The sequence below is a fragment of the Lynx rufus genome, unplaced genomic scaffold (assembly GCF_022079265.1).
Source record: "Lynx rufus isolate CCGP_SWC_20201006 ecotype Redwood Valley unplaced genomic scaffold, mLynRuf1.p SCAF_6, whole genome shotgun sequence".
Lineage (NCBI taxonomy): Eukaryota > Metazoa > Chordata > Mammalia > Carnivora > Felidae > Lynx > Lynx rufus.
Window position 1 is genome coordinate 34,076,987 of NW_025814878.1, and position 25,027 is coordinate 34,102,013.

The 25,027-nt window shown below is 34.6% G+C and overlaps 1 protein-coding gene across 5 annotated transcripts in view; it reads right to left on the reverse strand.

Moving 5' to 3' along the window:
- Positions 1-25,027, reverse strand: part of NKAIN2 (sodium/potassium transporting ATPase interacting 2) — a 995,125-nt gene that overhangs the window by 508,198 nt on the left and 461,900 nt on the right. For all 5 annotated transcript variants that reach the window (XM_047102356.1, XM_047102358.1, XM_047102357.1 and 2 more), the window contains one exon: positions 24,261-24,398. In XM_047102356.1, coding sequence (XP_046958312.1) covers positions 24,261-24,398 — 138 coding nt within the window. The remainder of the gene's footprint in view (positions 1-24,260; positions 24,399-25,027) is intronic.

Genomic DNA, 25,027 nt, shown 5'->3' on the forward strand with positions numbered 1-25,027 from the left:
TTTGTAGGTTGCCTTTTCATTTTGTCAATTTTTCAATTGCTGTGCGGAAGTTTTTATTTTGATAAAGTCCCAACAGTTTATTTTTGCTTTTGTTTCCCTTGCCTCAGGGGACATATCTAGTAAGAAGTTGCTATGGCTGATGTCAAAGAAGTTAGTGCCTGTGTTCTCCTTTAATATGTTAATGGTTTCTTTTCTCACATTATGCCCTATCTGATAAAGGATTAGTATCCAAAATATACAGAGAACTTATAAAACTTGACACCATAAAACAAATAATGTATTTAAAAATGGGCAGAAGACATGAATAGAAATTTTTCCCAAGAAGACACACAGATGGCCAACAGACATGAAAAGATGCTCAACATCACCCATCATCAGGGAGCGTCAAATCAAACTACAATGAAATATCACCTCACACCTGTCAGAATGGCTAAAATTAACAACACAAGAAACAACAGGTGTTGGAGATGTGGAGAAAGAAGAACCCTCTTGCACTGTTGGTGGGAATGCAAACTGGTGCATCCGCTCTGGAGAACAGAATGGAGGTTCCTCAAAAAGTTAAAAATACAAAGCAGCAATTGCACTATTATATATTTACCCAAAGAATACAAAAGTACTAATTTGAAGGGACACATGCAGCTCGATATTTACAGTAGCATCATTTATAACAGCCAAATTATGGAAGCTGTTCAAGTGTCCATCAATAGATGAATCGATAAAGAAGAGGTGGTATATATATGTGTGTACACACACACACAAATATTATTCAGCCAGAAAAGAAATTTTGCCATTTGCAATGGCGCGGATGGAGCCAGAGAGTGTTATGCTAAGCAAAATAAGTCAGTCAAAGAAAGACAAATGCCACACAATTTCACTCATGTGTCTTATTTAAGAAACAAAACAAATGATCATGGGGCGGGGGGCGGGGGAAGGCAAACTAAAGATCACGCTGATGGTTACCAGAAGAGAGGTGGGTCAGGGGATGGGTTAAATAGGTGATGGGGATTAAAGAGGGCACTTGTGATGAGAAACAGGTGTTGTATGGAAGTGTTGAATTTCTAAATTTACACCTGAAACTAATATTTCACTGTGTTAATTAACTGGAATTTAAAAAAAAAAACTTCAAAGAAGAAAAGAACTAAAAAAGAACGAACAAACTTACGCTCCCTAAAACAGAAAACTCTGACTGCAGAGTTAGTGGCAGGGTTTGTGGTAGATGGTAGTCTCTTGCTCCTGAAGGGAAAAACCAAAATAAGAAACTAATTTTCAAAGTCAGGGTATCTAGGACCAGCTGAAGTTTGCTAAATTGTAACTAAAACCCTAAATGCAGGGGCCACAGTTTACACTCAGAATCAGGGCAACTGGGCCCTTCTGGGGCTGGGAGAAAAACACAGGAAGACTTTGAGTCATAATAGGATGGTGAGAAAAGCCTCCATGTGAAGGCTTTTCCCTTTCCGTTGGTCCATCAAAATTATCAAGAGCTGCTTTGGTTTTTATATAATTTGTGTTTAAGGGCTAAACATTTTTCTGTGATGACACTAAATTTGTAAATAGCAAAATCAAATAAAGTTCAGCTCAGCTGTTTTTAGGTATAACCTCCTTCCAAGGCTATGACCTTGAAAGATGTTCCCACAGGATGGCAGTGAGACACTCTTCTCTTTCCCTCATTAGGAAAGTAGGGAAAATACTCAGTACCAGATTTCAAAAAAGCAAACGAGAACCCTGCTTTTAGGGAATATGCCCTAAAAGAGTACAACCATAAACAAAGACAGTCAAATGACTGATCAATTTACAGATTGCAAAAATCTATTTTCCTGAATTACGCTGCAGGAAAACAAGATAAAATAAACAACCAACAAACCTCTTGTGAGTCACCCCCACCCTCAAAAAGATGTCATAAATCTTTACATATCAGATCTACCTGGAGGGCTTGTTGCAAAGCTGATGGCTGGTGCCCACTTCCAGCTACTAACTCAGCAGGGCAGGACCTATAGATAATTTGCATTTCTAACAGTTTTGAGTGGATGCTTTGAGAATAACTGCTTTAAGGAGACTTGAATCCTTTATCTGAGGGACGTTAATTCTGTCCAGCATCTCGGAGAGTTAGGAAAATCAATGTTAGAAAAATACGTATGTACTGGCTCATCAAAAATACATATGTACTGGCTCATCATTCATTAGCTGGATTCCTGAGAGCCAGTCATTTAAAAGAGCTCAGACTTTCATGGTCTACACATGCTTCTAGTCTTGAAAGGATTCAAAGAGGACAAGTTGATTGAAAAGAGTGGTTTGTACCGTGAAAGTCCTCTTAATTTTGGAAGAGTAAAGGTATAAATAAAGAAATTTATGTATACATAAATAAACACCATAAACAACTGGAACTAGAAGGAATTAAAGTAAAAAAGAAATCTCTGAGACAATGAACCTATAAAGACAGAAAAAAAAGTTTACTCTTAAATAATTTAGATTCGAAAGGAATTTTTCTCATATAAAAACATTCATTTATTTCCAGTCTTTTTTTTAATGTTTATTTATTTTTGAGAGAGAGAGTATGAGAAGGGGAGGGTCAGAGAGAGAGGGAGCCACAGAATCTGAAGCAGGCTCCAGGCTCTGAGCTGCCAACACATAGCCTGATGTGGGGCTCGAACTCACGAACTGCAAAATCGTGACCTGAGCCGAAGCTGGTCCCTTAACTGACTGAGCCACCCAGGTGCCTCTGCAGTCTTTTTCTATACCACAAGCTTAACAGCCTCTTGCTTTACAAAAAAAAAAAAAAAAAAAAAAAAAAAAAAAAAAAAAAAGATGCAAACCTATAGCCTCCAAAGCCAAAGGATAAAGCAAGTCCAAATAATGCTGAAAACAACAGGAACATTGCTGCCCAGGGGAGTAACTGCTCTGAATTTATTCCCGTTCTGTGGTTACAACAGGCCCACTAAATGATGGTGAAGATGACCTTGGTTAACAAAAAGTGTTGATAGGTATCTTCAGGAAAGAAAGGGAAGTAAAAATAGGAAGAACTACAGCTTTATTATTTTTACAGTGATAAACTGGCAGACCATCTGTTCCAAAAAAAAATGTGTACTTTACTCAAATATTTCCTGGAATGTAAGATTGAATTAAGAGTCCATATTATCGGGGTGCCTGGGTGGATTTGGTTAAGTGTCCGACTTCAGCTCAGGTCATGTTCTCACTGTCCGTGAGTTCGAGCCCCGCGTCAGGCTCTGTACTGATAGCTCGGAGCCTGGAGCCTGCTTCAGATTCTGTGTCTCCCTCTCTCTTTGCCCCTCCCCCATTCATGCTCTCTCTCTGTCTCAAAAATAAGTAAACATTAAAAAAAATAAAAAAAAGAGTCCACATTATTATATATCACAACCATAAATGTACAAAACAGAGGCTAGGTAGATGGAAATCTAAGTATAATAACAGAAAGGTCAGAGCTTCTTTGCCTGTTGATTGCTGACAAAATAAAGGCAGTAAGGAGGCCTGAATGCTCTCATATTCTTAGCAACTAGTTGTTTACCAATATCTCATGAATGAAACTTTGTGCTGTAAAAAATCACCTAAATATTAAGTGGTTTTCATAGAAAACATTCTAAAATTGAAAGTTTACATTAAATAATACAGATTAAATGGAATAGCTCATAATATTTCTACTTCCAAAATAATTCAAAAATATGTCCAGTCCAGCAATCCTAAACTGATTTCACTTAAAAAATAAAAAAGATGCTATACTTTCCCTCATTATAGCTTCACATGAAGACAAACTTTAGAAGATACACCCATGGAATATTATTTGAGAAAAGACGCATAGCCACTAATGGGAAAAGAAAAAATGTATTATATATATCATGAATAAGAGACCTCGCATCTATTCTGAGTTTTTTGAGAACAATCTGCATTTCTTTTTCCTACTGTCCAGATATCAAGCTATAAATATGCTGATATGTGAACCTGTAACCAATTTAGTATCGATATGATTATTTCCAAAATTTTCTAATATATTTGATGGATGTTATCCTTATATTCCTACATAGTTATAAAAAAGGGCTTATAAGATGTACTATTTAAAATTATCTTCTCCATGAGAAATATAATTACCAAAACCCTATAACTTTCCAATTATTAACAATAGGCTGTAGGAGCACTAAAAATAAATTGTGAAATCATATATTAGTGCAACATAAATGAAGAGCAGGATTAAAAGAACAGGCTATTCTCAGAATGGAAATATAAGGAAGGGGTAAATGGTATATGATCTACAATCTATATTTAAGTCTTTTATGTTTCTAATAGATGTTTGCAGCCCTTCAACTTTAATATGATTGGAAAAGTTGAAAATGTTCAGATAGTACAATGAAGTGCCCGAAGTAAGGAAACAATTTTGTGAGTAAAAGAGGAAAGAGGAAATTACTTGCGACATGGAAATACACTGAAGAAAATAATGGTTTAAGTAGTCCTTAAATTGTACTTTGACTATCAAACCAAAACAATACACGGGACTTAAAATAATTCTTTGGCTAATTATTTAGCTGTATTTTCAGGTTCTAACCCCAGGAAATTGTTTGCAAATTCAGCTGGAATTGGATTATGCAGAAATACATAATTTCCTTAATAGGCATGACATTTATTAGTCACAATGCATACTCCTCCTGATGGTATCATTCCAAATATTTGTGCTTTAAATTTTATAAATCTCCTTTTCTACCTACTCTTTGTAGCTAGGGTAAGCATTAGCATCCTCATTTTAAAGGTTAGGAAACTCAAAGAAATTAAAGTAATCACCACAGTGTAACCTACATGCAAGTGTACACAGATCAATACAATTCTAGAAGTGAGAAAACAAAGTATTTTAGCCATAGGTGGGGCTGCTGACAGCATCTAGGCATGGGAAACAGAAAGTATGGGTTTCTAATTAATGGGACAAATCCTCAGCATGGTATTGTTCTTTTCCTACCTCCAGAACCAGTCAGACTTTTTAAATCTATAACTTCAGCAATTCAGCAGAAGTTGCATTGTGTACTAGGTATTAGCTGAATTTGTCTACACTGGAGGAGAGTGACACAACAATTACAAATCTGTTCAGGGCAAAATGGGAGGAGTAATAGAGCAGTACAAATAGAGTTCATGAACCTGTCTCTTAATAATTTTTTGCTAGACTTCAAGGAATTGGAAATTTAAATATTAGAAATTCTTTACTGTTGCCCTTTGAGCTCTGAAATCAGATATAATCAGTCTGGTATTCAGCAGCATGTGAACAGAAGCACAGAATGAGGAAGAATAGCAAAGCAGAAGGCAGAAATTGGTCAGACACTGTTTGTGGTTCAAGGTTGCAGGGACATGCTAGGTTGTAGGAATTAGTAAGCGACACCAGAACCACATTGGTGGTTTTAGTTATGTCATTTGTACTTTGTGTACGTGTTCTCTCTCATATGCGGTATATGATTCACTGTCTTGTGCCCTTTCATTTCATCCCTTGTAACCCAGAAGAACAGGCAAGAACTTTGAAGACAGACAGACCTATGACCAATCGCAAGTGTCTACATAATAGCAATCTGATATTCTGGGAAGGTTATTTAATGTCATTAAGCATTAGTTGTCCTATGTACGACTTAAATCCTGTCATTCTACCTTGGGTGAGTGTGGCAAAGACTTACATAACAATTAATATATTGGAAGTTTCCATTACAGTAAATATTATTACACATTAGGTATCATGGTAATTGTTATAATCGTAATTACTCCAGGTTTAATCATTGTCTAGTAACACCTGCACCTTATTTGTGACACAGAGACAGAGACAGGAGAAAGTTGTCTTAGTGCTGTTTTGACTGATCTAGTACAAAGTAGTAAAAACAAGACAACAGGCCCCAAATGAAGTCACTTATGATAAGCTCCACATTACCAAACCGAAACTTGACTTGATTACAGAGTTACTCTCCTAGAAACAGAATCTAACACCAGTCCCTCAGGAATTGCCTGATGGGTACACATTAGGTAACCTGCCTAAGAGACCCCTGCCATCCCTTAAAGGAAAGTAACCATTTTTTAAAACTTTTTTAAACTTTTTTGCCTAGTATAACTTTATTCTTTTTTTAATGTTTATTTTTGAGAGAGAGGGAGAGAGAGCTCGAATGGGGGAGGGGCAGAGAGAGAGAGAGAGAGAGACAGAGACAGAGACAGAGACAGAATCTAAAGCAGGTTCCAGGCTCCAACCTGTCAGCACAGAGCCTGACGCAGGGCCCGAACCCACGAACCATGAGATCATGACCTGAGCCAAAGTCGGATGCTTAACCAAGTCATCCAGGCGCCCCGCCTAGTATAAACTTTCTCGTTCCTGCTCCCTTCTGCCTATAAAAGTCTTTCATTTTGTCAGCTCCTTGGTGCTCCTTTCTATCTGCTAGATTGGATGTTGCTCAATTTGAATGGACTTTTGCTCAGATAAACTCTTAAAATTTTTAATATGTCTCAGCTTATCTTTAATTTTTTTAATGTTTATTTTCGTTCAGAGAGAGAGAGAGACAGTGAGAGCAGAGGAGGGGCAGAGAGATAGGGAGACACAGAATCCAAAGCAGGCTCCACGCTCTGAGCTGTCAGCACAAAGCCCGATGCAAGGGGGCTGGAAACCATGATCCATGAGATCATGACCTGAGCCAAAGTCAGACACTTAACTGACTGAGCCACCCAGGCGCCTCTGCCTCAGCTTATCTTTCAACAAAAACATACCATTAAGGATTTAGCCAGGTAGAGATCATTCTTTTTTGCAAGTGTGCAAAGGATGCATTTAATATTAAAGCAGATGGTACACCTCAAAGCCCTAAAAGGATCCTAGATCTTAGTTGAATATTTTTCTCTTAAGTAAGTCTTCTTTTCCTGATTTTATTAATTGCTGCTAATATTTGTAGGGAAATCTAAATTACTTTATATTTACTTCACTGCTCCATAATTTATTCCCAGATCACACTGCTATTTTGATGAGGTCATTTGGATACAGAGTCTATCTTGCTTTTATAGAAGCCATTATTTTGTACATCTTTCTCTTACTCTTATGTAACCTGACTTTAATGCAGTTTTAGTTATATAATTTTTGCATCACGTATTTCATGAAATTTTTACATGTTTCTTGATAATATCTGAACTCTTAAACGTTCCTATAAACCAAATTATGATATAAATAATTTCTACTTGGGCATTTATTTATATACACATAGCTGAATAAAATGATAAAATGAGAAAAATATTCATGTAAGATAAAATAAAAAATGCCTTCAGGAACTATTAAATAAAATTAAATCATCAAATATGTCTTAAAGAAAAAGACAACTGGGGCATCTGAGTGGCTCAGTTGGTTTAGCATCCAACTCGATTTCAGTTCAGGTCGTGATCACAGGGTGGTGGGATTGAGCCACACATTGGGCTCTGTGCACAGTGTGGAACCTGTTTATGATTCAATCCCTCTCTCTTTCTCTCTCCCTCTTGCCCCCCTCGCCTGCTCGTGTTCTCCCTCTCTCTATAAATATATAAGGGAAAATAAAAGATAACAGTAAACAAACGAAAAGACAACTAAAGAGTTTTTGGTCTAGCAACTCTCTTTGCATCATTGTTTGTTGCTTTATAAATTTCAAATTTATGCTTACAGTGTATATACCTGATTGTGACTGAAAGCAAACTAAAAAAAAAAAAATGAGTTCATTATACTCTGATTTACATGAAGTGAACCCTGAGTGAAAGCTTAATCATGAACAAATTTAAATCCAAAGTGATCAATGTGAAAAAAGAAAAAACAGTTTGGGGGAAATGATATATTACCTAGGTAATACGAAAAAGTCAATTTTTTTTTTTAATTTTAGTATTTATAAAAAAGAATTACGCTATTCTTTGCATATTAACAATGATGTTACATATTGAAAACAGGGTGGGGGTGTACAACACTGGATAATTTTTTTTCATAATGAAGTGGGTAGCCAATGGTATAGGAGAAGAGCCATCACCACATAAATGACAAATGTTCCCTGAGGTTTCATTTATTTTTACTATTTTATGAAGAAAGTGAAAGTGAATTTAAACTGGAAAATTACCTTTGGCAGAAAAAGGATAAATATTTTCAAAACAAATTCATTATATATATTTTTACTTCAGAAAAACCTTAATTATATTATGCCTTGGGACTAGGTGTTAGTATCAGATATCTAAAAGCAAGTGTTCTATCTGGTTTATTGAAATTCATTCACTTTCAGTCCTAATGCATTAATAAGAGCAGGGGCATAAAAACATTACAAAGGACACTAAATTCTTCTTGATATGATTGTATTAGGCTTGTTAAAATTCGTACATATTTTAGCTTCCTTTTTAAAACCAGTGAGTGTCATCCCCACAGTAGCCAGTGTTTACACTCATTAATGCATGTGAACAGTACAAAGAGGTCCAGTCCATGTCATTGTTATAGATTGACCTACAGCTATGGGGCTACGATTATCTTAATTTTACTAAGTTTGCAGCTGATGGTCTCATACTAGAAACCCCTCAAAATGTCCACCCACTCCCCAATGCTTCTGATTAAATGTCTTGTATCAAAATAATAATAATGAAATAATAATAGAAGAACAAGAAAAAGAGTATGAAAAGAGAGAAACAAAGATTTTAAAAGAAGATGGAATGACAACTATGTCAAAATATAATTTTGCCTCATTACAAATTTTTCAACAAAAACTACTCTGAAAGTGTAACTTTAAATGTAAATATAAGCATTTTAGCCTTTAATCAAAAACTAACCTTTCAAAACAATGATAAAAGAATTAAAGTGTCTTGTGGTTTCAATTTCACTGTTACTGTGAAAAGTGAAATTAGTTAAAAACTAGCAGCTTCACTTCCAAGAGGTATGTTGTTGCAAACACATGTTATTTTTTTAATTCCAACACCCCCTTCCCCCATACAAGTAAATTCTAGATAGAATGATTTTAAACAATGCAGCAAAACATAAATATAGGTGTAACTTTAAAAGGAAAAAAGGGGGGCAATTGGGATAGAAAAAATTGATCCCACTGTGTTCCAGAAAATGACAGGTGTAGGCAGACAGAGGTTTAACTGTGGAGTTCAGATAACATGTTCTGGTGTATGGAGTTCCCAGATGAGTCAAGGTTTCCAAAAACCACTGACAAGATGTCTACAAATACAACACAGAAATGACCAGGAAAATGACAACTATTCCATTAAAGAGACAGCTGGGCAATCAAAAAGTATCCTGCAAGGAAAACTGTTCACAAGGCACCTGAAGGGTCAACTTTAGAGTATTTTGTGATATTGTTGCAAAGAAAGATTTATTTTGAAATAAATAGCATAAAAAATGTTACACAATGGCGGTTTTGCAGGAATTACTACTCCCGAAGACCACTTCTTTATTTAGTGTCCATCTCACTGGAACGGGAAGTGAAAACTGTTAGTGAATTTCAGAATTAAATAACTTGAAGTGGAAATCCATTGTTTCACCCCAATCTTTTTTTTTAATGGTTGCTTATAATTATTTAACACACAGGCTAGCTTAGAAAATGTAAATCGAGAAATGACTTCAATCAACATCATCAATTTGCCACATCCATTGCCATAGAACTTAGCAAATATACTGGAGGTGGTAGGTACTGCCAAGACCCTGCTTCTTCCTATTGTTGCAGAATGAGGGAGGAGGGCAAGAACAGGAAAGAGATGCCTTTGATATTATCTGCTTTCCCTTTTCTCTTGATTCAGGGGTAATCATACATGAAATAAGAAGGGGAAAAAGAAAGGCATGAGAAAAGACACCAAACCACAGACAAAGAAGATATTTTAAAAAGAAAACAAAGTATTCCTGAAACTCTACAGAAATGACATAAAATGAAACCTCGAGAAAATAGATCCTTTCTCAAAATTTACATTACCGAAATCATGCAAGAAGTGGAAAACCTGAAAAAGACCAATTACTGCAGAATATATTGGAAAGATGATTAAATAGCTACTATTATGAAAGAATCAGGACTAGATTATTTCATAGATGAGTCCTAGAAACATTAGTATCTCTAATCCTATTTGAACTGTTCCAGATCACAGAAGGAAATCCCAGTTTACTCTATGAAGCTTGCATGATTTGCAAAATATTATGGGTGAAAAGCTATGGATCAATCTAATTTTTAAAGAAAGTCCCAAAAAGTGTAAATAAAAATATAAGGAGTAGAATACAGGAATTGAAGCAAAGGATAATATATTACAAACAAATATGGCATAGTCTAGCAAAGGAAGGTTGGCATAATATCAGAACAGTTATCAACCTACCTGAATGCATCCAGAAAAAAAAAAAAAAAAAGAAATGTTATCATACTAATGTAAGTTCAAAAACATTTAATAAAATATATTGTCATTCCTGATAACTGAAGGAAACTACTTCCATGTAATAAAGACTACTTACTGAATAGCAATTATACAATAAATAACAAAATACTAAAACCTTTACATTTAAATTCAGGAACGTGACTGAGATTCTTCCTATTGCCACTTATATTGAACACTTCCTTGGAGAGTCTTGTGAATACATAAGAATATAAAATAATCACTATTAATACCAGACATAGATAACAAAAGTTTCCCTTTAAAGATATTAGCTAAAAAAATCAACATATGCTAGAAAAACTTCACTATGTTAATAAGAGAATTCAAGACATGAAAATATGCCAAAAATACATATTTTCTCCATTTTAATAATAAGCACTTAGAAAGGGGAAGACATTATATGAAACCTACAAAACACATATGAATAAATGTAACAACAATGGCACAAAATCTATATAAAAATGTCTACAAGGTCTTACTGAAGATCAAAATAATGACATATTAAATTCTTGGATCAGGAGCCTAAACTTCATAAATTATTCCTCTGCCAAATGATTTTTTTAAAAGCAATTCTAATTATAATCCTAATAGGTTTTGTTTTGTTTTGAATTGAATATAATTATTTTTAAATTAACATTAAGGAATAAAGCTGGAGAATAGCCAAGGAAGTTATGAACAAGTAAAATAGTGAGCAGACTTGTTTTACCATCTGTCACAATACTATAAACCTCTTATAATCACGAGTTAGATAGTGACATAGGATACAAATAAATCAGTGAAAGAGAATCAAGAAGTAAAAATCTAGTACATTTGATAATTTAATATAAACCAATAAGATATTTCAATTATTTGGGAAAATAAAGGGTAGAAAAAATGGTTTCCCATATGGAAGAAAATAGTGTTGGTGCCCTACTTAATATTAAATATTAAAATACATTCCAGATGAATTAAAAGTTTACTATAAACATTAAATAATAAATATCTTAGAAAATAATGTAGGATATTATATGTATAACTTAGGGTGGGTATATCTTCATTATCAAGACAAGAAACTTGGAAAATATACATGCTTTACTAGATAAAAATTGAAAGAGAGATTTGGAAAATTTTTCAATACATTTTGAAGGCTGACAGATTTAGTTCTATAATATCAAGACAGGTTAATATCTATAAATATAAACTAACTGGTAGATAAACATCTCAAGATATGGGCAAACGTTTGCACCTTTTACGGTAATTGTAAATTGATTTAACAGATTCAAAGAGCAATCTGGGAATATAAAATTAAATAGAAGTCATTGAATTTCCACATCTTTGTACAACCTTTTTTTTTTTTGTCATTCTGTCAGATCTCACCGATACCAAGAAAATGATCTCAAAATAAAATGTGTAAGATGCACTTTAATGGTTATTGTTATACTTTTGAGGCAAAAGGCAATCTGAGCATGCAACATGTATATTTCTGCAACTATTAGCAATAGAGCATTAGCAGCAAAGATATGTCAGCCAACTGCTGGAAGAGGAACACCAGACCTACATGCACTGATTAATAGAGAGAGTGGAACAGTTGGCAGTCCACAGTGTAGGTGGGGGGGGGGGGTGACAGACACAAAGGAAGCTGAACTGTTAGGCATAATTCTGTATATTCTGGAGACTTGAGGAAGGAACATGTGAACCAAAATGAGTGTTAAAAGTGGGCCAGAAAACAGGGATAATCCCTTTACCAGTTTTAGAACCAGCCAAGCATTTATCTTTCCAGAGGAAAAAAAAAATAGAGATTTTTAAACAATTAAGTAAATACACAAATAGCTATAATATATCAAAACTGCTAAATGAAATGATCTGAGCATAACAAAGGCAAATATCTAAAAGCCAAGAGAATCATCAAAATGATACATGCAGTGGCGCCTGGGTGGCTCAGTCGGTGAAGCGTCCAACTTCGGCTCAGATGACCATCTTGCAGTTCGTGTGTTTCAACCCTGCGTTGGGCTCTGTGCTGACAGCTCAGAGCCTGAATGAAGCCTGCTTTGGATTCTGTGTCTCCCTCTCTCTCTGCCCCTCCTCTGCTCACACTGTGCCTCTCTCTCTCTCTCTCTTTCTCAAAAATAAACATTAAAAAAATTAAAAATGATACATGCAAAGTGCAGAGTTGAAGGCATTCATGTGTTTTCAAATCAAAAAAGACCTACAAATTTTGTTTTCATTTTTTTAATGTTTATTTATTTTTGAGAGAGAGAGAGAGAGAGCATGAGTGGGGAAGGGGCACAGAGAGACAGAGACACAGGATCTGAAGCAGGCTCCAGGCTCGAGCTGTCAGCAGAGTCCAAGGCAGGGCTGGAATTCATGAACCATGAGATCATGGCTTCAGCTGAAGTCAGTCACTTAACCAACTTAGCCACCCAGGCGCCCCAAAAAAGACCTACAAATTTTAAATTAGGTCCACACTTAGACACCTCATTTTGAAATGTTAAGACAACAAGGATACAATGGATATTTCAAGAACTTCTTTTAAAGTTATTTAGAAAAGATTAAAGAACAGATTGATATCAGACTTCCCCATCAGTAATACCACTTCCTAGGGTACAACTGAACATGACTTCAGTGTCCTAAAGAAAAATGATTCTCAACCTTGCATTTTGCATATAACAAAACTATTACTTAAGTATAAATGTAGAATCAATTCAGAAAGTTTACTTTGCAAACATGCCTTTTTAGGAAGTTGTGCAAAGAGTTTCAGAAAGAAAATTCATAGGGTCTAAGAAAGCATGAATCTAACTCGGGTAACAGAGCAGAAAAGATAGATGTCTAATAGGCTCAGAGAGCAACCAAATTAGATAAAATAAAAGGAGACAGTAGTATGAGAGAAGTCTCCAGGGAAGAAGGGCATACCATTAAAATAAAAAGCTACTGATAAAATCATGGTCAAATATGAAGAATATGGTCTAAATTCGAAGAGGAAAGCAATGTGTTTCCAAAATAACAGTAGAACGAAGATCAAGCAACAGAACGAATAAAAATTGGAAATATATTTAGGATACTGCTAAAAAAGAAAAGAAAAGAAAAGAAAAAAGAACCCAGTTCACTTTTATAAGAATAAAAAAAGAAAGACAACCAGAAACGCTGGGGATTAGGAAGTAGGAACAAAGTATGATCCAAAAGTAAATTAGACTAAAATGATTTCACTTTTACGAAACCTCTGGGGTATATTCTCTATGTATATAGATGATATCAATAGGTATAGGTATAGGTATAGGTATAGGTATAGGTATAGGTATAGGTATAGGTCAATCTATCTTTCTATCCCAGAAGAACTATAAAAACATTAGGACCAGCTGGAAAGAGGTAAGAAAAAGGACTTACATTTTGTCATAAATCCAATTTGGTTATTTGATTCTATAAAATATATACCTGAAGTAACTAGATTTTTAAAAGAAATATAAACATATATATCACAACATGTTTCTTCTTAAATTTTTTCCCAAAAATTATTAGATGATTTACAAACATGAATTTAGACTGTCAAAAGGTAATTACTTTTATTTACCGCATTCTATAAATCTTTAGTCACAGCCTAACACCAGGATGAGAGCACAAAGTATCTTCTTGTAGAACAAATGACCCACACTTCCCCAAGGGAACACTTCCTTTTGAGAATAAATTGCATTTACCATGTTGCATGATTACATTTATTTTAGGACTACAGGCTAAATCCATAAAACGTGTAATGATGTTTTTTTTCCCCTTCCCAGGCTTATGGGAAAAGACGTATTTTCACAACTACTCTAAGTCATTAGAAGCATTGTTAATTTACTACTATCTCAAGTCTCTTCATCTTTAATCTACATTGATTTTCTGTCCTGAACACAGAAAGTGTGCATTTTTAATGCTTTAGCAGCAATAAGTTTTCTTTTGGATATTTTTTCTCTGAGAAAAAAATGAATGAAAGAGGCAAAACAACTGCTTGTACAGAGATTAATAACTTCCTAGAAATGACTGCAAGGGATGCACACATTTTTAGGAGGTAACATTATTAAAGAAATTAAGCAGTAAAAACTTAAAAAAGCATATGACCCAGAAATAGTACATACTAAGTGCTTCTTATTTATTACTGTTGGTTATATTCTATGTCAAGACCTGAGCTCCATGAACCATAAAAATTCAACTTACAGCCCTGGGTGGGTCTCTGGGTGTCTCAGTTGGTTGAGCATCTGACTTCGGTTCAGGTCATGATCCTGATCCCACTCATGAGTTTGAGCCCCACATTGGGCTTGCGGCTGTCAGCCTGTCAGCACTGATTCCCATCCTCTGTCCCCCTCTCTCTGACCCTCCCCCACTTGTGCTCTTCCAGAAATAAATAAATGTTAAAAAAAAAAAAAGAAAATTCGAGAAATTTAGGGATTTTTTTTTTCCATACAAGTTGTGTATGTGACTATCTGCTTTCCTGCTTTTCTGTTGATTTCCTACGGTATCTATACATTCCCCAAACTCTCATATCAGAATGTTTTACAAAACGGACCACACCTTTGTCTTTTGGTGCTTCGGTCATGTGGCTCTCAGGCCTTGCCCAGGATGACATGCCGTTTCTTTTCTTTAGCATGTTAGCGCAAGAGAAGAAAATCAAGGAAGTCAAAGCAGGTGAGTCTTGTCTGAAACTGCTTCATTGTTGTGTTCCTAATGCTGTGCCCTCCTCCTCAATGGGAAGAAGGATGTGTGTCAATTCACAAATCAATACTCATTAAGAAGCACATGTAAATATTTTGAAAAAAAAATGTACTATTAAGACAGAGTAGCCAAATTGAACTGTAGTTCTCAAAAATGGTCAGAAATTACCATTTAAAAGTTTAATGCATTAACTAAAAAGAGTACATAATTATTTTCTTTATTATTTTGAAATAATGAGTAGAATGGGTATAATGACATAGTCTAATAGTTTATCATTCTTAGAACACAAGGGATAAAGATGAATGAATATTGGCTTCTTTTTCTAACCATAACCCTATTACAGCAAATTAGCTTTACCCACATTATTTTAATCACTTGCCTTTTCAGTTAAAAAAAACAAACAAACAGGAAAGCATCCCAATCATTTATATTCAATTGATTTTAGGATTAGCTATTGCAGTCTAATCTGATGTCATGAAAAAACTCTGCACTACATATGATAACATACATTAATACATATTTTACCAAACAATATGGACAATACATAATATGGGTATTTTTTCAATTACATAGACAAAAATTCTCTTATCAATTATTTAAAGCTCTTTACCAATAACAGATGTGGAAAGAGATACTTTGCCTTTAATTAATATATATTAGATATAAATTATATATACAGATATGTGAATTATCACCATCATCAAAATGCTGATTACTATAAGAAAAGAAAAAAGCACCATTCCAAATCACTATTTCTGGAAAATAAGGATACCCTGTGATGCTGTTACTCTGCAAGAATAAAATATCCATCACTATGTTTTCTGTTCTTAATTCTTGAGACATGAGGTCATTTCCTCATTAAATACAGAGCCAAAAACATAATCCTTAATAGAGGGATGACAGACTACAATTTAAAATCTAAGTGCTTTACAAATTGCAAATGCCATAATGGATTTTAAATTTGCTAACAACTTAACAAAACTTGTTTCCATTTGTCAGATAGATTGTGGCCCTCTGTACTGTGCTCCTAAGAGACAATTCAGTACAGGTGTTAAGAGCATGGGTTTGGCGGTTAGTAGGACTCGGGACTACATCCTAACTCTGCTATTTCCTAGGCATCTGAAGTTGAACAAAAATTTTGTAAAGTTAATGTGAGGTTCATAGGACTTGTAGAGGAAGATGTCTAAGAGCATCTGTCGAGGGAAATAGAAGTGGTAAACAACAACAACAACAACAACAACAACCCGATTCTTATAAATATTACTGTGATCTTAGTAGGCTATATTTTTCTCTGTTTTTATGAAATTTCAGTAACGGATTTTTAGCTATTTTAAATTTATTTCTAGTTTTAGGACTGGGTTTCCTTGATCAAGCCAGTAGGTTCAAGCTAAATAAGATATTCTATTTTCTTACAAAATAATTAAGTAGAAATAATGAAAGTGGGGAGGAAGGGAGTAAAAGAGAAAGGATGGAAAGATGGTAGAAAACTAGAAAGGTGGGAAGATAGGAATGAAGGTAGGAAAAAAGGTAGGGAGGAAGGTACAAAGGAAGGAAAAAGAAAGAAATATTTTTGAACATTACAGCAGCATGTCCTCTGGTAATATCACCAAGAAAATTGCCATGCCTTTAGCAGTTAGGAACCTACAGAGTCCTCAGACTACTTTATACTACTTAGAGCACTACAACTCATTAACATTTTTTGGTCATTAACTAATAAACTGAATAACCCAAATCACATCCTGCTTGTCTGTATCTTTAGCCCAAATAACGATGTGCTGAACAATTTCACTTATGACATGAGGAAATACTTTCACGGGAGCCATTTATATGTATGCATTTATAAATTACACCCAGAGTTAACTGGGACTTTTTGGGGAGACTTGATGTTGCCAAGAATTATACAAAACACAGGCTTTCTATGGCTTCAGATTTCCTTTGCTTAGTATTGAAATCATCTATTGTATTTTCCTTCAACATATTACATTCCTTGAAATGCCAGAGACCCTCAAAGGGTACTATTGAGTTCTTGTTCCAGTTACCTGTTTTAAATATTTCTTCTTTACTCTTATGTGAGAGATTAGTAAAGGAAACAAAACTCATTGCCAATATTTTCTAAATTGGATTTATTGCTACTGTGCTCAGTGTTTCAGAGGATGTCACATGCTATTATTTTATCATTTTTTCCCAATTAAATAGAATAAAATGTTCCATCAATTATTTGAAACTCTACAAATAACAAATGTGAAAAGGCACACATTTTCCTAAGACTCTATTTCAGGGACTCTGTCTGCCTTTTTGTTTTATCAAAATCAGAACTAAGGATAATGAAGCCTTATCATTAAACTTTTCAAAATGAAATTTAAATTTTATAATTTTTAAAGCAATAGAAAATATCACAAAGGGACATGGAGTTTATTTCAATAAGAAAAAAATAATAAACATCCCAAATAAAAATTTATGATAAAGGATAAATATCTTTACTATGTGATCAATACATAAAACAATACATAAAAATTGTTATGATAAATGCTGACTCCAAAAAAAATGAGTAAAGATAAATAAATCCAAGCCAAAGACCAATCCCCCTAAAAAAGGATATCAAAGTGGACAATGGCTAATGAACGCATGAGAAAGTCCAACTCTGTGAAGGTAAGTAATGCAATTCAAAACAAAAATGACATTTCTTTTCTATAAGACTGATAAATATGAGAACAGATAATATTCAGGGTTAGCAAGAGCGCAGTAAAATAGACTACACTGCACACTTGTGGGAGGATAATTCAGTAAACTAATTTTGGATAGGTAACTGTCAATTATATACTAAGAACCTTAAAATTATTTAAGGTGATTTAAACAATGATTAAAATTAAAATGATTCAACTATACTGAGATATTTCTCCTAATGAATGAAATCACAAATAAAGATGAGAGCATTTTAACAGAAATGATTATATGGAATTATCTATCATAAAAATGGAAATCATGTAATATATAATATACAACATACACAATATATAGTATATATTGTTATAGAGTATGATAAATAAGAATGTAAAAGGTTAAATGAACAATATCCATATGAATTTTATAACTGTTTGATAGAATGTTAAAGAAATGATGACATATTTGAGATGTAACATAATCTGGCATGTTTCATTTGCACATACATGAAGGGAATATGCAGAAATATTAATAATAGTTTTCAATTGTAAAATTGTGAATGTTTTTATTTTTATACTTAATTGTTTAATAATGCAAACATATAATATGGCAAACAAAGAAATAATAAAGACCTATATTTCCAGGAGAGAGAAAAATAAATTTCACTGTTCGTATCTAAGTCTCCAGTGCACAGAGATTGTTGGAAATTACTCAAGAGCAGCAATATATTAATGTTAGTTACAGCTTGCCCCAATTATACATTTTTTCTGCTGAATACAGATGCTTCAGTGATCAGAATTTCTGATATCCATAATTCCATTCAAGTTGTTTTTTAAGTTTATTCATTTATTTTGAGAGAGAGAGAGAGTGACTAGAGGAGGAGGCAGAGAAAGAGGGAGAGAGAGAATCTTAAGCAGGCTCTGCACTATCAGCACAGACCCCAACATGGGGTTCGAACTCATAAACCATGAGATCCTGACTTGAGCTGAAGTTGGACACTTAACTGGCCACCCAGATGCCCCTCTTTTTTTAAGTTTATATTTATTTATTTTTGAGAGAGAGAGACTGAGTGAGCAAGGGGGGAAGGGGTAGAGAGCAAGGGGAAAGAGAAAATAGCAAGTAGTTCTGCCTTGGCAACAGAGTGAGATCATGGCCTGAGTCAAAACCAAGAGTCAGATGCTTAACCAACTGAGCCACCCAGGCACCCTTCAAGTTTCTTTTAATTTTAATTCCTCTTGCTATCTTTAGGGAAACTAAAAATCTTAATTCCATTTTGATGGTGAAATCTCTATTTTCCTGAATCGACTTTTGACCTTTAATATGGCATCATGGAAATTAGATTCCATTAATTTGATTATACAGAAATCTGCTATACAGAAAATATGCAGAAATAAATAACTAAAATGGACTGGTACCAAAACTCAAATGATATTATAATATAAACTTAAAACACAGTATTAGTTTTGAGAAATGGTAGTAGGTGGAAGCCAGAAGGGCAGTGAAGAGATCTCACTGAAGACAGGAAGGAGGGCAGTAAGAAAGTTGTTTTTGAGGACTGGAGAAAAAAAGGATTCATAATAAATTACTATCAGAACAATTAACTTGACCATTTGCTGCAATACTGGAAGACAGAAAATACACCTAACAACTTGTGGATCTGGCTAAGGGGACTTCCAAGCAAACAGCAGACAGTGTTGTCATCTTTTAGCCACATATAATATTATATTGTAAGAGAGAGATGAGGTAAAGAAAGAACAATTCAGGTTTTAAGCAGAATTTAGAGGATATTATTTCCAACTCAGGATTTGGGGAGTTGGAAAATAAGTTTCACATTTATAGTATCTCCAGCTGGCAAGAGGTTTTCCACGTAAGATACTGTCTCTAGATGAAATTCAAAATGCTGTTTGCTATTCAAGATCAAATCAAAGATATAGCTCTAAAACACACTGTTGAGACCTCAGAAAGATTTCAGAGGCTCTTTTAGCTATATAAAATATCTAACAATCTTAAAGGTGGCATCTTAACTCTCAGCTCATGCATCTTTACTCTCAAACAGTCTGTCTTGAAAATATCTGTTGGTATGTATTTTACCTAAAAAGATGGGATTGTACTTTGATACATAGGAATCCTACAAAATTGTTTTAAGGGTTGTAGCAGGCTGAAATAAATGGGGACTAAATAGTTCACCCAATAGCTTAGAACACTTTGCTCTATTTTAAACTGCTTGCCAGCCTATCACTAGTCTATGAAGTTTGGTATCATTTCAAGTAATAATAACAACAATAAGGAGAAACATATAGCTAACCTTTATTGACCACTTAAAAAAATACAGCTACCCTACAACCCAGCAATTACACTACTAGGTATTTATTGAAAGGATACAAAAATGCTGATTCAAAGAGGCTGACACACCCCAATGTTTATAGCAGCACTATAAATATTAGCCAAATTATGGAAAGAGCCCAAATGTCCTTCTGATGAAAGGATAAAGAAGATGCAGTGTGTGTACACACACACACACACACACACACACACACACACACACACACAATGGAATATTGCTCGGTGATCAAAAAGAACAAAATCTTGCCATTTGCCACAACATGGATGGAAATACAATGCATTATGGTAAGCAAAGTAAGTCAGTCAGAAAAAGACAAATACTATATGATTTATCTCATTTGTGAAATGTAAGAAACGAAACAGATTAACATAGGGAAGGGAAAGAAAAACAAGATAAAAACAGAGAAGAAGGAAAACCATAAGAGACTCTTAAATACAGAGAATAAACTGAGGGCTTCTGGAGGAGTGTTGGGAGGGGATGGGCTAAATGGGTGATGGGTATTAAGGAAGACACTTGTTGGGATGAATATTGGGTTTATATGTGGTTATACTGGGTTTATATTGGGTTTATATATTGGGTTTATATGGTATATATGTGGGATTCATAAGTGATGAATCCCTAAATTTTATTCCTGAAATCATGATTACACTATATGTTAACTAACTTGGATTTAAATAAAATTAAAAAAATAATAACAATAAGGAGAAACATATTATAACTAACCTTTATTGACCACTTTTTAAATGCCAAGTGTTGTGCTAAGGACATTCTGTAGAATATTCCTCTTACACCTCCAAACCAATGCCTGAGTTTTGAAACTATTCAAAAATTTTGATCCACATCTAGACATTCATTCCAAGAGCTCTATCAGAGATGGAGATGACATATTCATAAGATTATGATCAACTGATACATGAATTCAGCAAAGTCACAAGATACAAAATCAATGTCCAGAAATCGGTTGCATTTCTATACACCAATAATGAAGCAACATAAAGAGAAATCAAGAAATTGATCCCATTTACAATTGTACCAAGAGCCATAAAATACCTAGGAGTAAACCTAACCAAAGATGTAAAAGTTCTGCATGCTGAAAACTATTGAAAACATATGAAGGAAATCGAACACACAAAGAATTGGAAAAACATTCCATGCTCATGGGTTGGAAGAATAAGTATTGTTAAAATGTCCATATTACCCAAGGCAATCTACACATTCAATGCAATCCCAATCAAAATTGCACCAGCATTTTTCTCAAAGCTAGAACAAACAATCCCTAAATTTGTATGGAACCACAAAAGACCCTGAATAGCCAAAGTATTGTCGAAAAAGAAAACCAAAGTGGGAGGCATCACAATCCCAGACTTTAGCCTCTACCACAAAGCTATAATCATCAAGACAGCATGGTATTGGCACAAAAACAGACACACAGACCAATGGAATAGAATAGAGAACCCAGAACTGGACCGACAAATGTATGGCCAACTAATCTTTGACAAAGCCAGAAAGAGTATCCAATGGAATACAAAAAGATAGTCTCTTTAGCAAATGGTGCTGGGAGAACCAGACAGCAACATGCAGAAGGATGAAACTAGACCACTTTCTTGCACCATACAGAACAACAAATTCAAAATGGATGAAAGACCTAAACATGAGACAGGAAACCATTAAAACCTGAGAGGAAAAAATAGGACACAACCTCTTTGACCTCAGCCACAGCAGTTTCTTGCTTGACATGTTTCCAAAGGAAAGGGAATTAAAAGCAGAAAATGAACTATTGGGACCTCATCAAGATAAAAAGCTTTTGGACTGCAAAGGAAACAACCAACAAAACTAAAAAGCAACTGACAGAATGGGAGAAGATATTTGAAAATGACATATTGGATAAAGGGTTAGTATCCAAAATCTATAAAGAACTTGCCAAACTCAACACCCAAAAAACAATAATCCAGTTAAGAAATGGGCAGAAGACATGAATCGACACTTTTCAAAAGAAGACATCCAGATGGCCAATAGACACATGAAAAGATGTTCAACATCACTCATCATCAGGGAAATACAAATCACAGCCACACTGAGGTACCACCTCATACCATTCAGAGTGGCTGAAATTAACAACTCAGGCAACAACAGATGTTGGTGAGGATGTGGAGAAACAGGAACCCTCTTGCACTGTTGGTGGGAATGCAAACTGGTGCAGCTGCTCTGAAAAACAGTGTGGAGGTTCCTCAAAAAATTAAAAATAGAACTACCCTATGACCCAGCAACAGCACTACTAGGAATTTTTCCAAAGGATACAGTAGTGCTGATTCGTACGGGCACATATACCCCAATGTCTATAGCACCACTCTCAACAATAGCCAAATTATGGAAAGAGCCTAAATGTCCATCAATTGATGAATGGATAAAGAACATGTGGATTATATATACAATGGAATACTACTTGGCAATGAGAAAGAATGAAATCCTGCCATTTGCAGCAACGTGGATGGAACTGGAGGGTATTATGCTAAGTGAAATAAGTCAGTCAGAGAAAGACAGACATCATATGTTTTCACTCATATGTGGAACTTGAGAAACTTAACAGAAGATCATGGGAGAAAGGAAGGGGAAAAATAGTTGCAAACAGAGAGGAGGGAGGCAAACCATAAGATACTCTTAAATACAGTGAACAAACTGAGGGTGGATGGGGGACGGGGGGAGAGGGGAAAATGGGTGATGGGCATTGAGGAGGGCACTTGTGGGATGAGCACTGGGTGTTATATGTAAGCAATGAATCACTGAATCTACCTCCCAATCTAAGAGCACACTATATACATTGTATGTTAGCCGACTTGACAATAAATTATATTTTAAAAAGATTATAATCAGAGAAACATTATTTACACAAATAAAGAGAACAGTTAAATTAAGAATCATTAATATGATGGCTTATAATTCATTAATTAAAGCATGAATTAATATAATTATTACTTTTATTTTAAAAGTAGGAACTCTAAAAATTGGCAAGTTTATGCCTGTTTAAAGAATAAAAAAAATGGTAGATGCAAGATTTCAATCCTAGTATTATGACTTCGAAGACCAATTCCCAATCGCTATACTTTTTTCCCTATATTAGATCATATCACAGTTTATATAAGAAAATGAATCATGCTATCGTATCTTGTGTATTGAAAACTTTAGCCTGCAAAAAAACATATCCTACATTATACATGATTTATGTGGCTATACACCGTTAGAGGGGACATGTGCTCATTTCTGGGCACGCGCCCAGAGGAGAAAGCTATGGGTTTCTCACTCATCCTTAGCCAGACAGTGGATCCCTTGGTCCAGCTGTCACCACATTGTCTGTTTCAGTATCAGTGAGCTTTATCTAGGTTCCAGATGACTGAGACAACAGGTCATAAGAGGGCATCTTTTATGTGAAGGAGGCCTTTGTGAAACCCGAGAAGGCTTGCTGGTTTGTGTTGAACAAGGCAGAGCTCTAGCTGCACTATCTTATATATATTCCTTTACCACAAAATTGCTTTATAATTTTAAATAAATGCTTATAGACTTTTCCTTTGTCAAAAATAGAAGAGAAAAAATGATGAAACTAAAAAAAATCTACATTAATGAAGAGCTATAGCTGAGATCTGAGGCACACACAAAGGTAAAAAATTCTAAGTTATGGTTCCCATAGCAACAGCAACACAGTTGGATTTCACTTTTATGTTAAGTAAGTTTAACTTGAGTGGAGATGCAAAACACTCCCTCTGAACCAAAAAGAGAATTATGGAAAATATAGAGACTATGATCCAGACTCTTCTGGCTTTCAAAGGTATCAAATATTAACCCTAATATATATTAATAGTTTCACATCAAAACTATATGTTCATTTGCATTGACTTAAAACTACTTTTATTCAATTTATAAAATATGATTATTTAAAATGGGAAAAACTCCCAACCAAATGTGTTAAATCAAAGGACGCCATCTTATAATTTGGAAATATAAGTGCATAGTTTGTTTTTAATTACAATAGAATACTTGCTGAAAGTTTAATTTATGAAAACACAATCTGATTACATTCACTGTCAGGTGTTTTAAACTTGACATTTCCAATTACTGTAGATGTTATCTGAAACTAGGAAAACAAACTAACAGTACTTCAAAGAGAGGACATACATATAAATTTTCAAGACATTTGTAGTTTGCATCTGTATTTCAATGTTTTTAAAGAAGCAGGAAGGGTACTTACTCCTGTTATGTAACGAGGTCTATATTGAATAGTCCCAAATAAACCAAGAATGACGATAATAATATGTACAAAATTTGCCAGGATAGGTGCCCACTGATATCCAAGGAAGTCAAATATTTGCCTCTCCAGCACACAAACCTAGAATAGTAAAACAGGGTACAGAGGTAAGCACAGTGGTGAGAGAGAAGAGACGGCAAAAGGATCATATTGCATTATAATTAGCAATTATAACTGTGTTACCATATCTGGCATTTATCTTTAACAGTAAGACTGTCATTTTCAGGTATATTTCAAAGAAACACTATGGAGGCTGTAGATCCATAGGCAGCTACAATCCTTTTCAGAATGATTTTGTGGAGGCATCAAGCCATATTCACAGGATATCATCTGTGCAGTCACAGGATAAATTATATTGTCATATGCACTAACACTTGAATTCATCAACCAGCAAGTTTGCAAAGTCCACACAAAGGGTATGTTGTTAGGATCTGCTCAAATGTCATTATATAAATTGAAAAATAAAACAAATGGGAGTTATGTGGAGGAAAAATAACTCATCAGCAAGTCAACCAACTTGGATTATGGACTTAGATTTGCCTCTAACTGTGGTTGCGAGACTAGCTAAGTCTAGAAAGGACTAGGTACGTCTTTCACTTCTCTGGGGGTACTGATCCTTCATTTGTAAAATTCAGGACTTTGACTTCTAACCCAAATAATACTGGATTATAAATCAAAAATGACTTTTTTTGTTATACTCAGTTACGTAT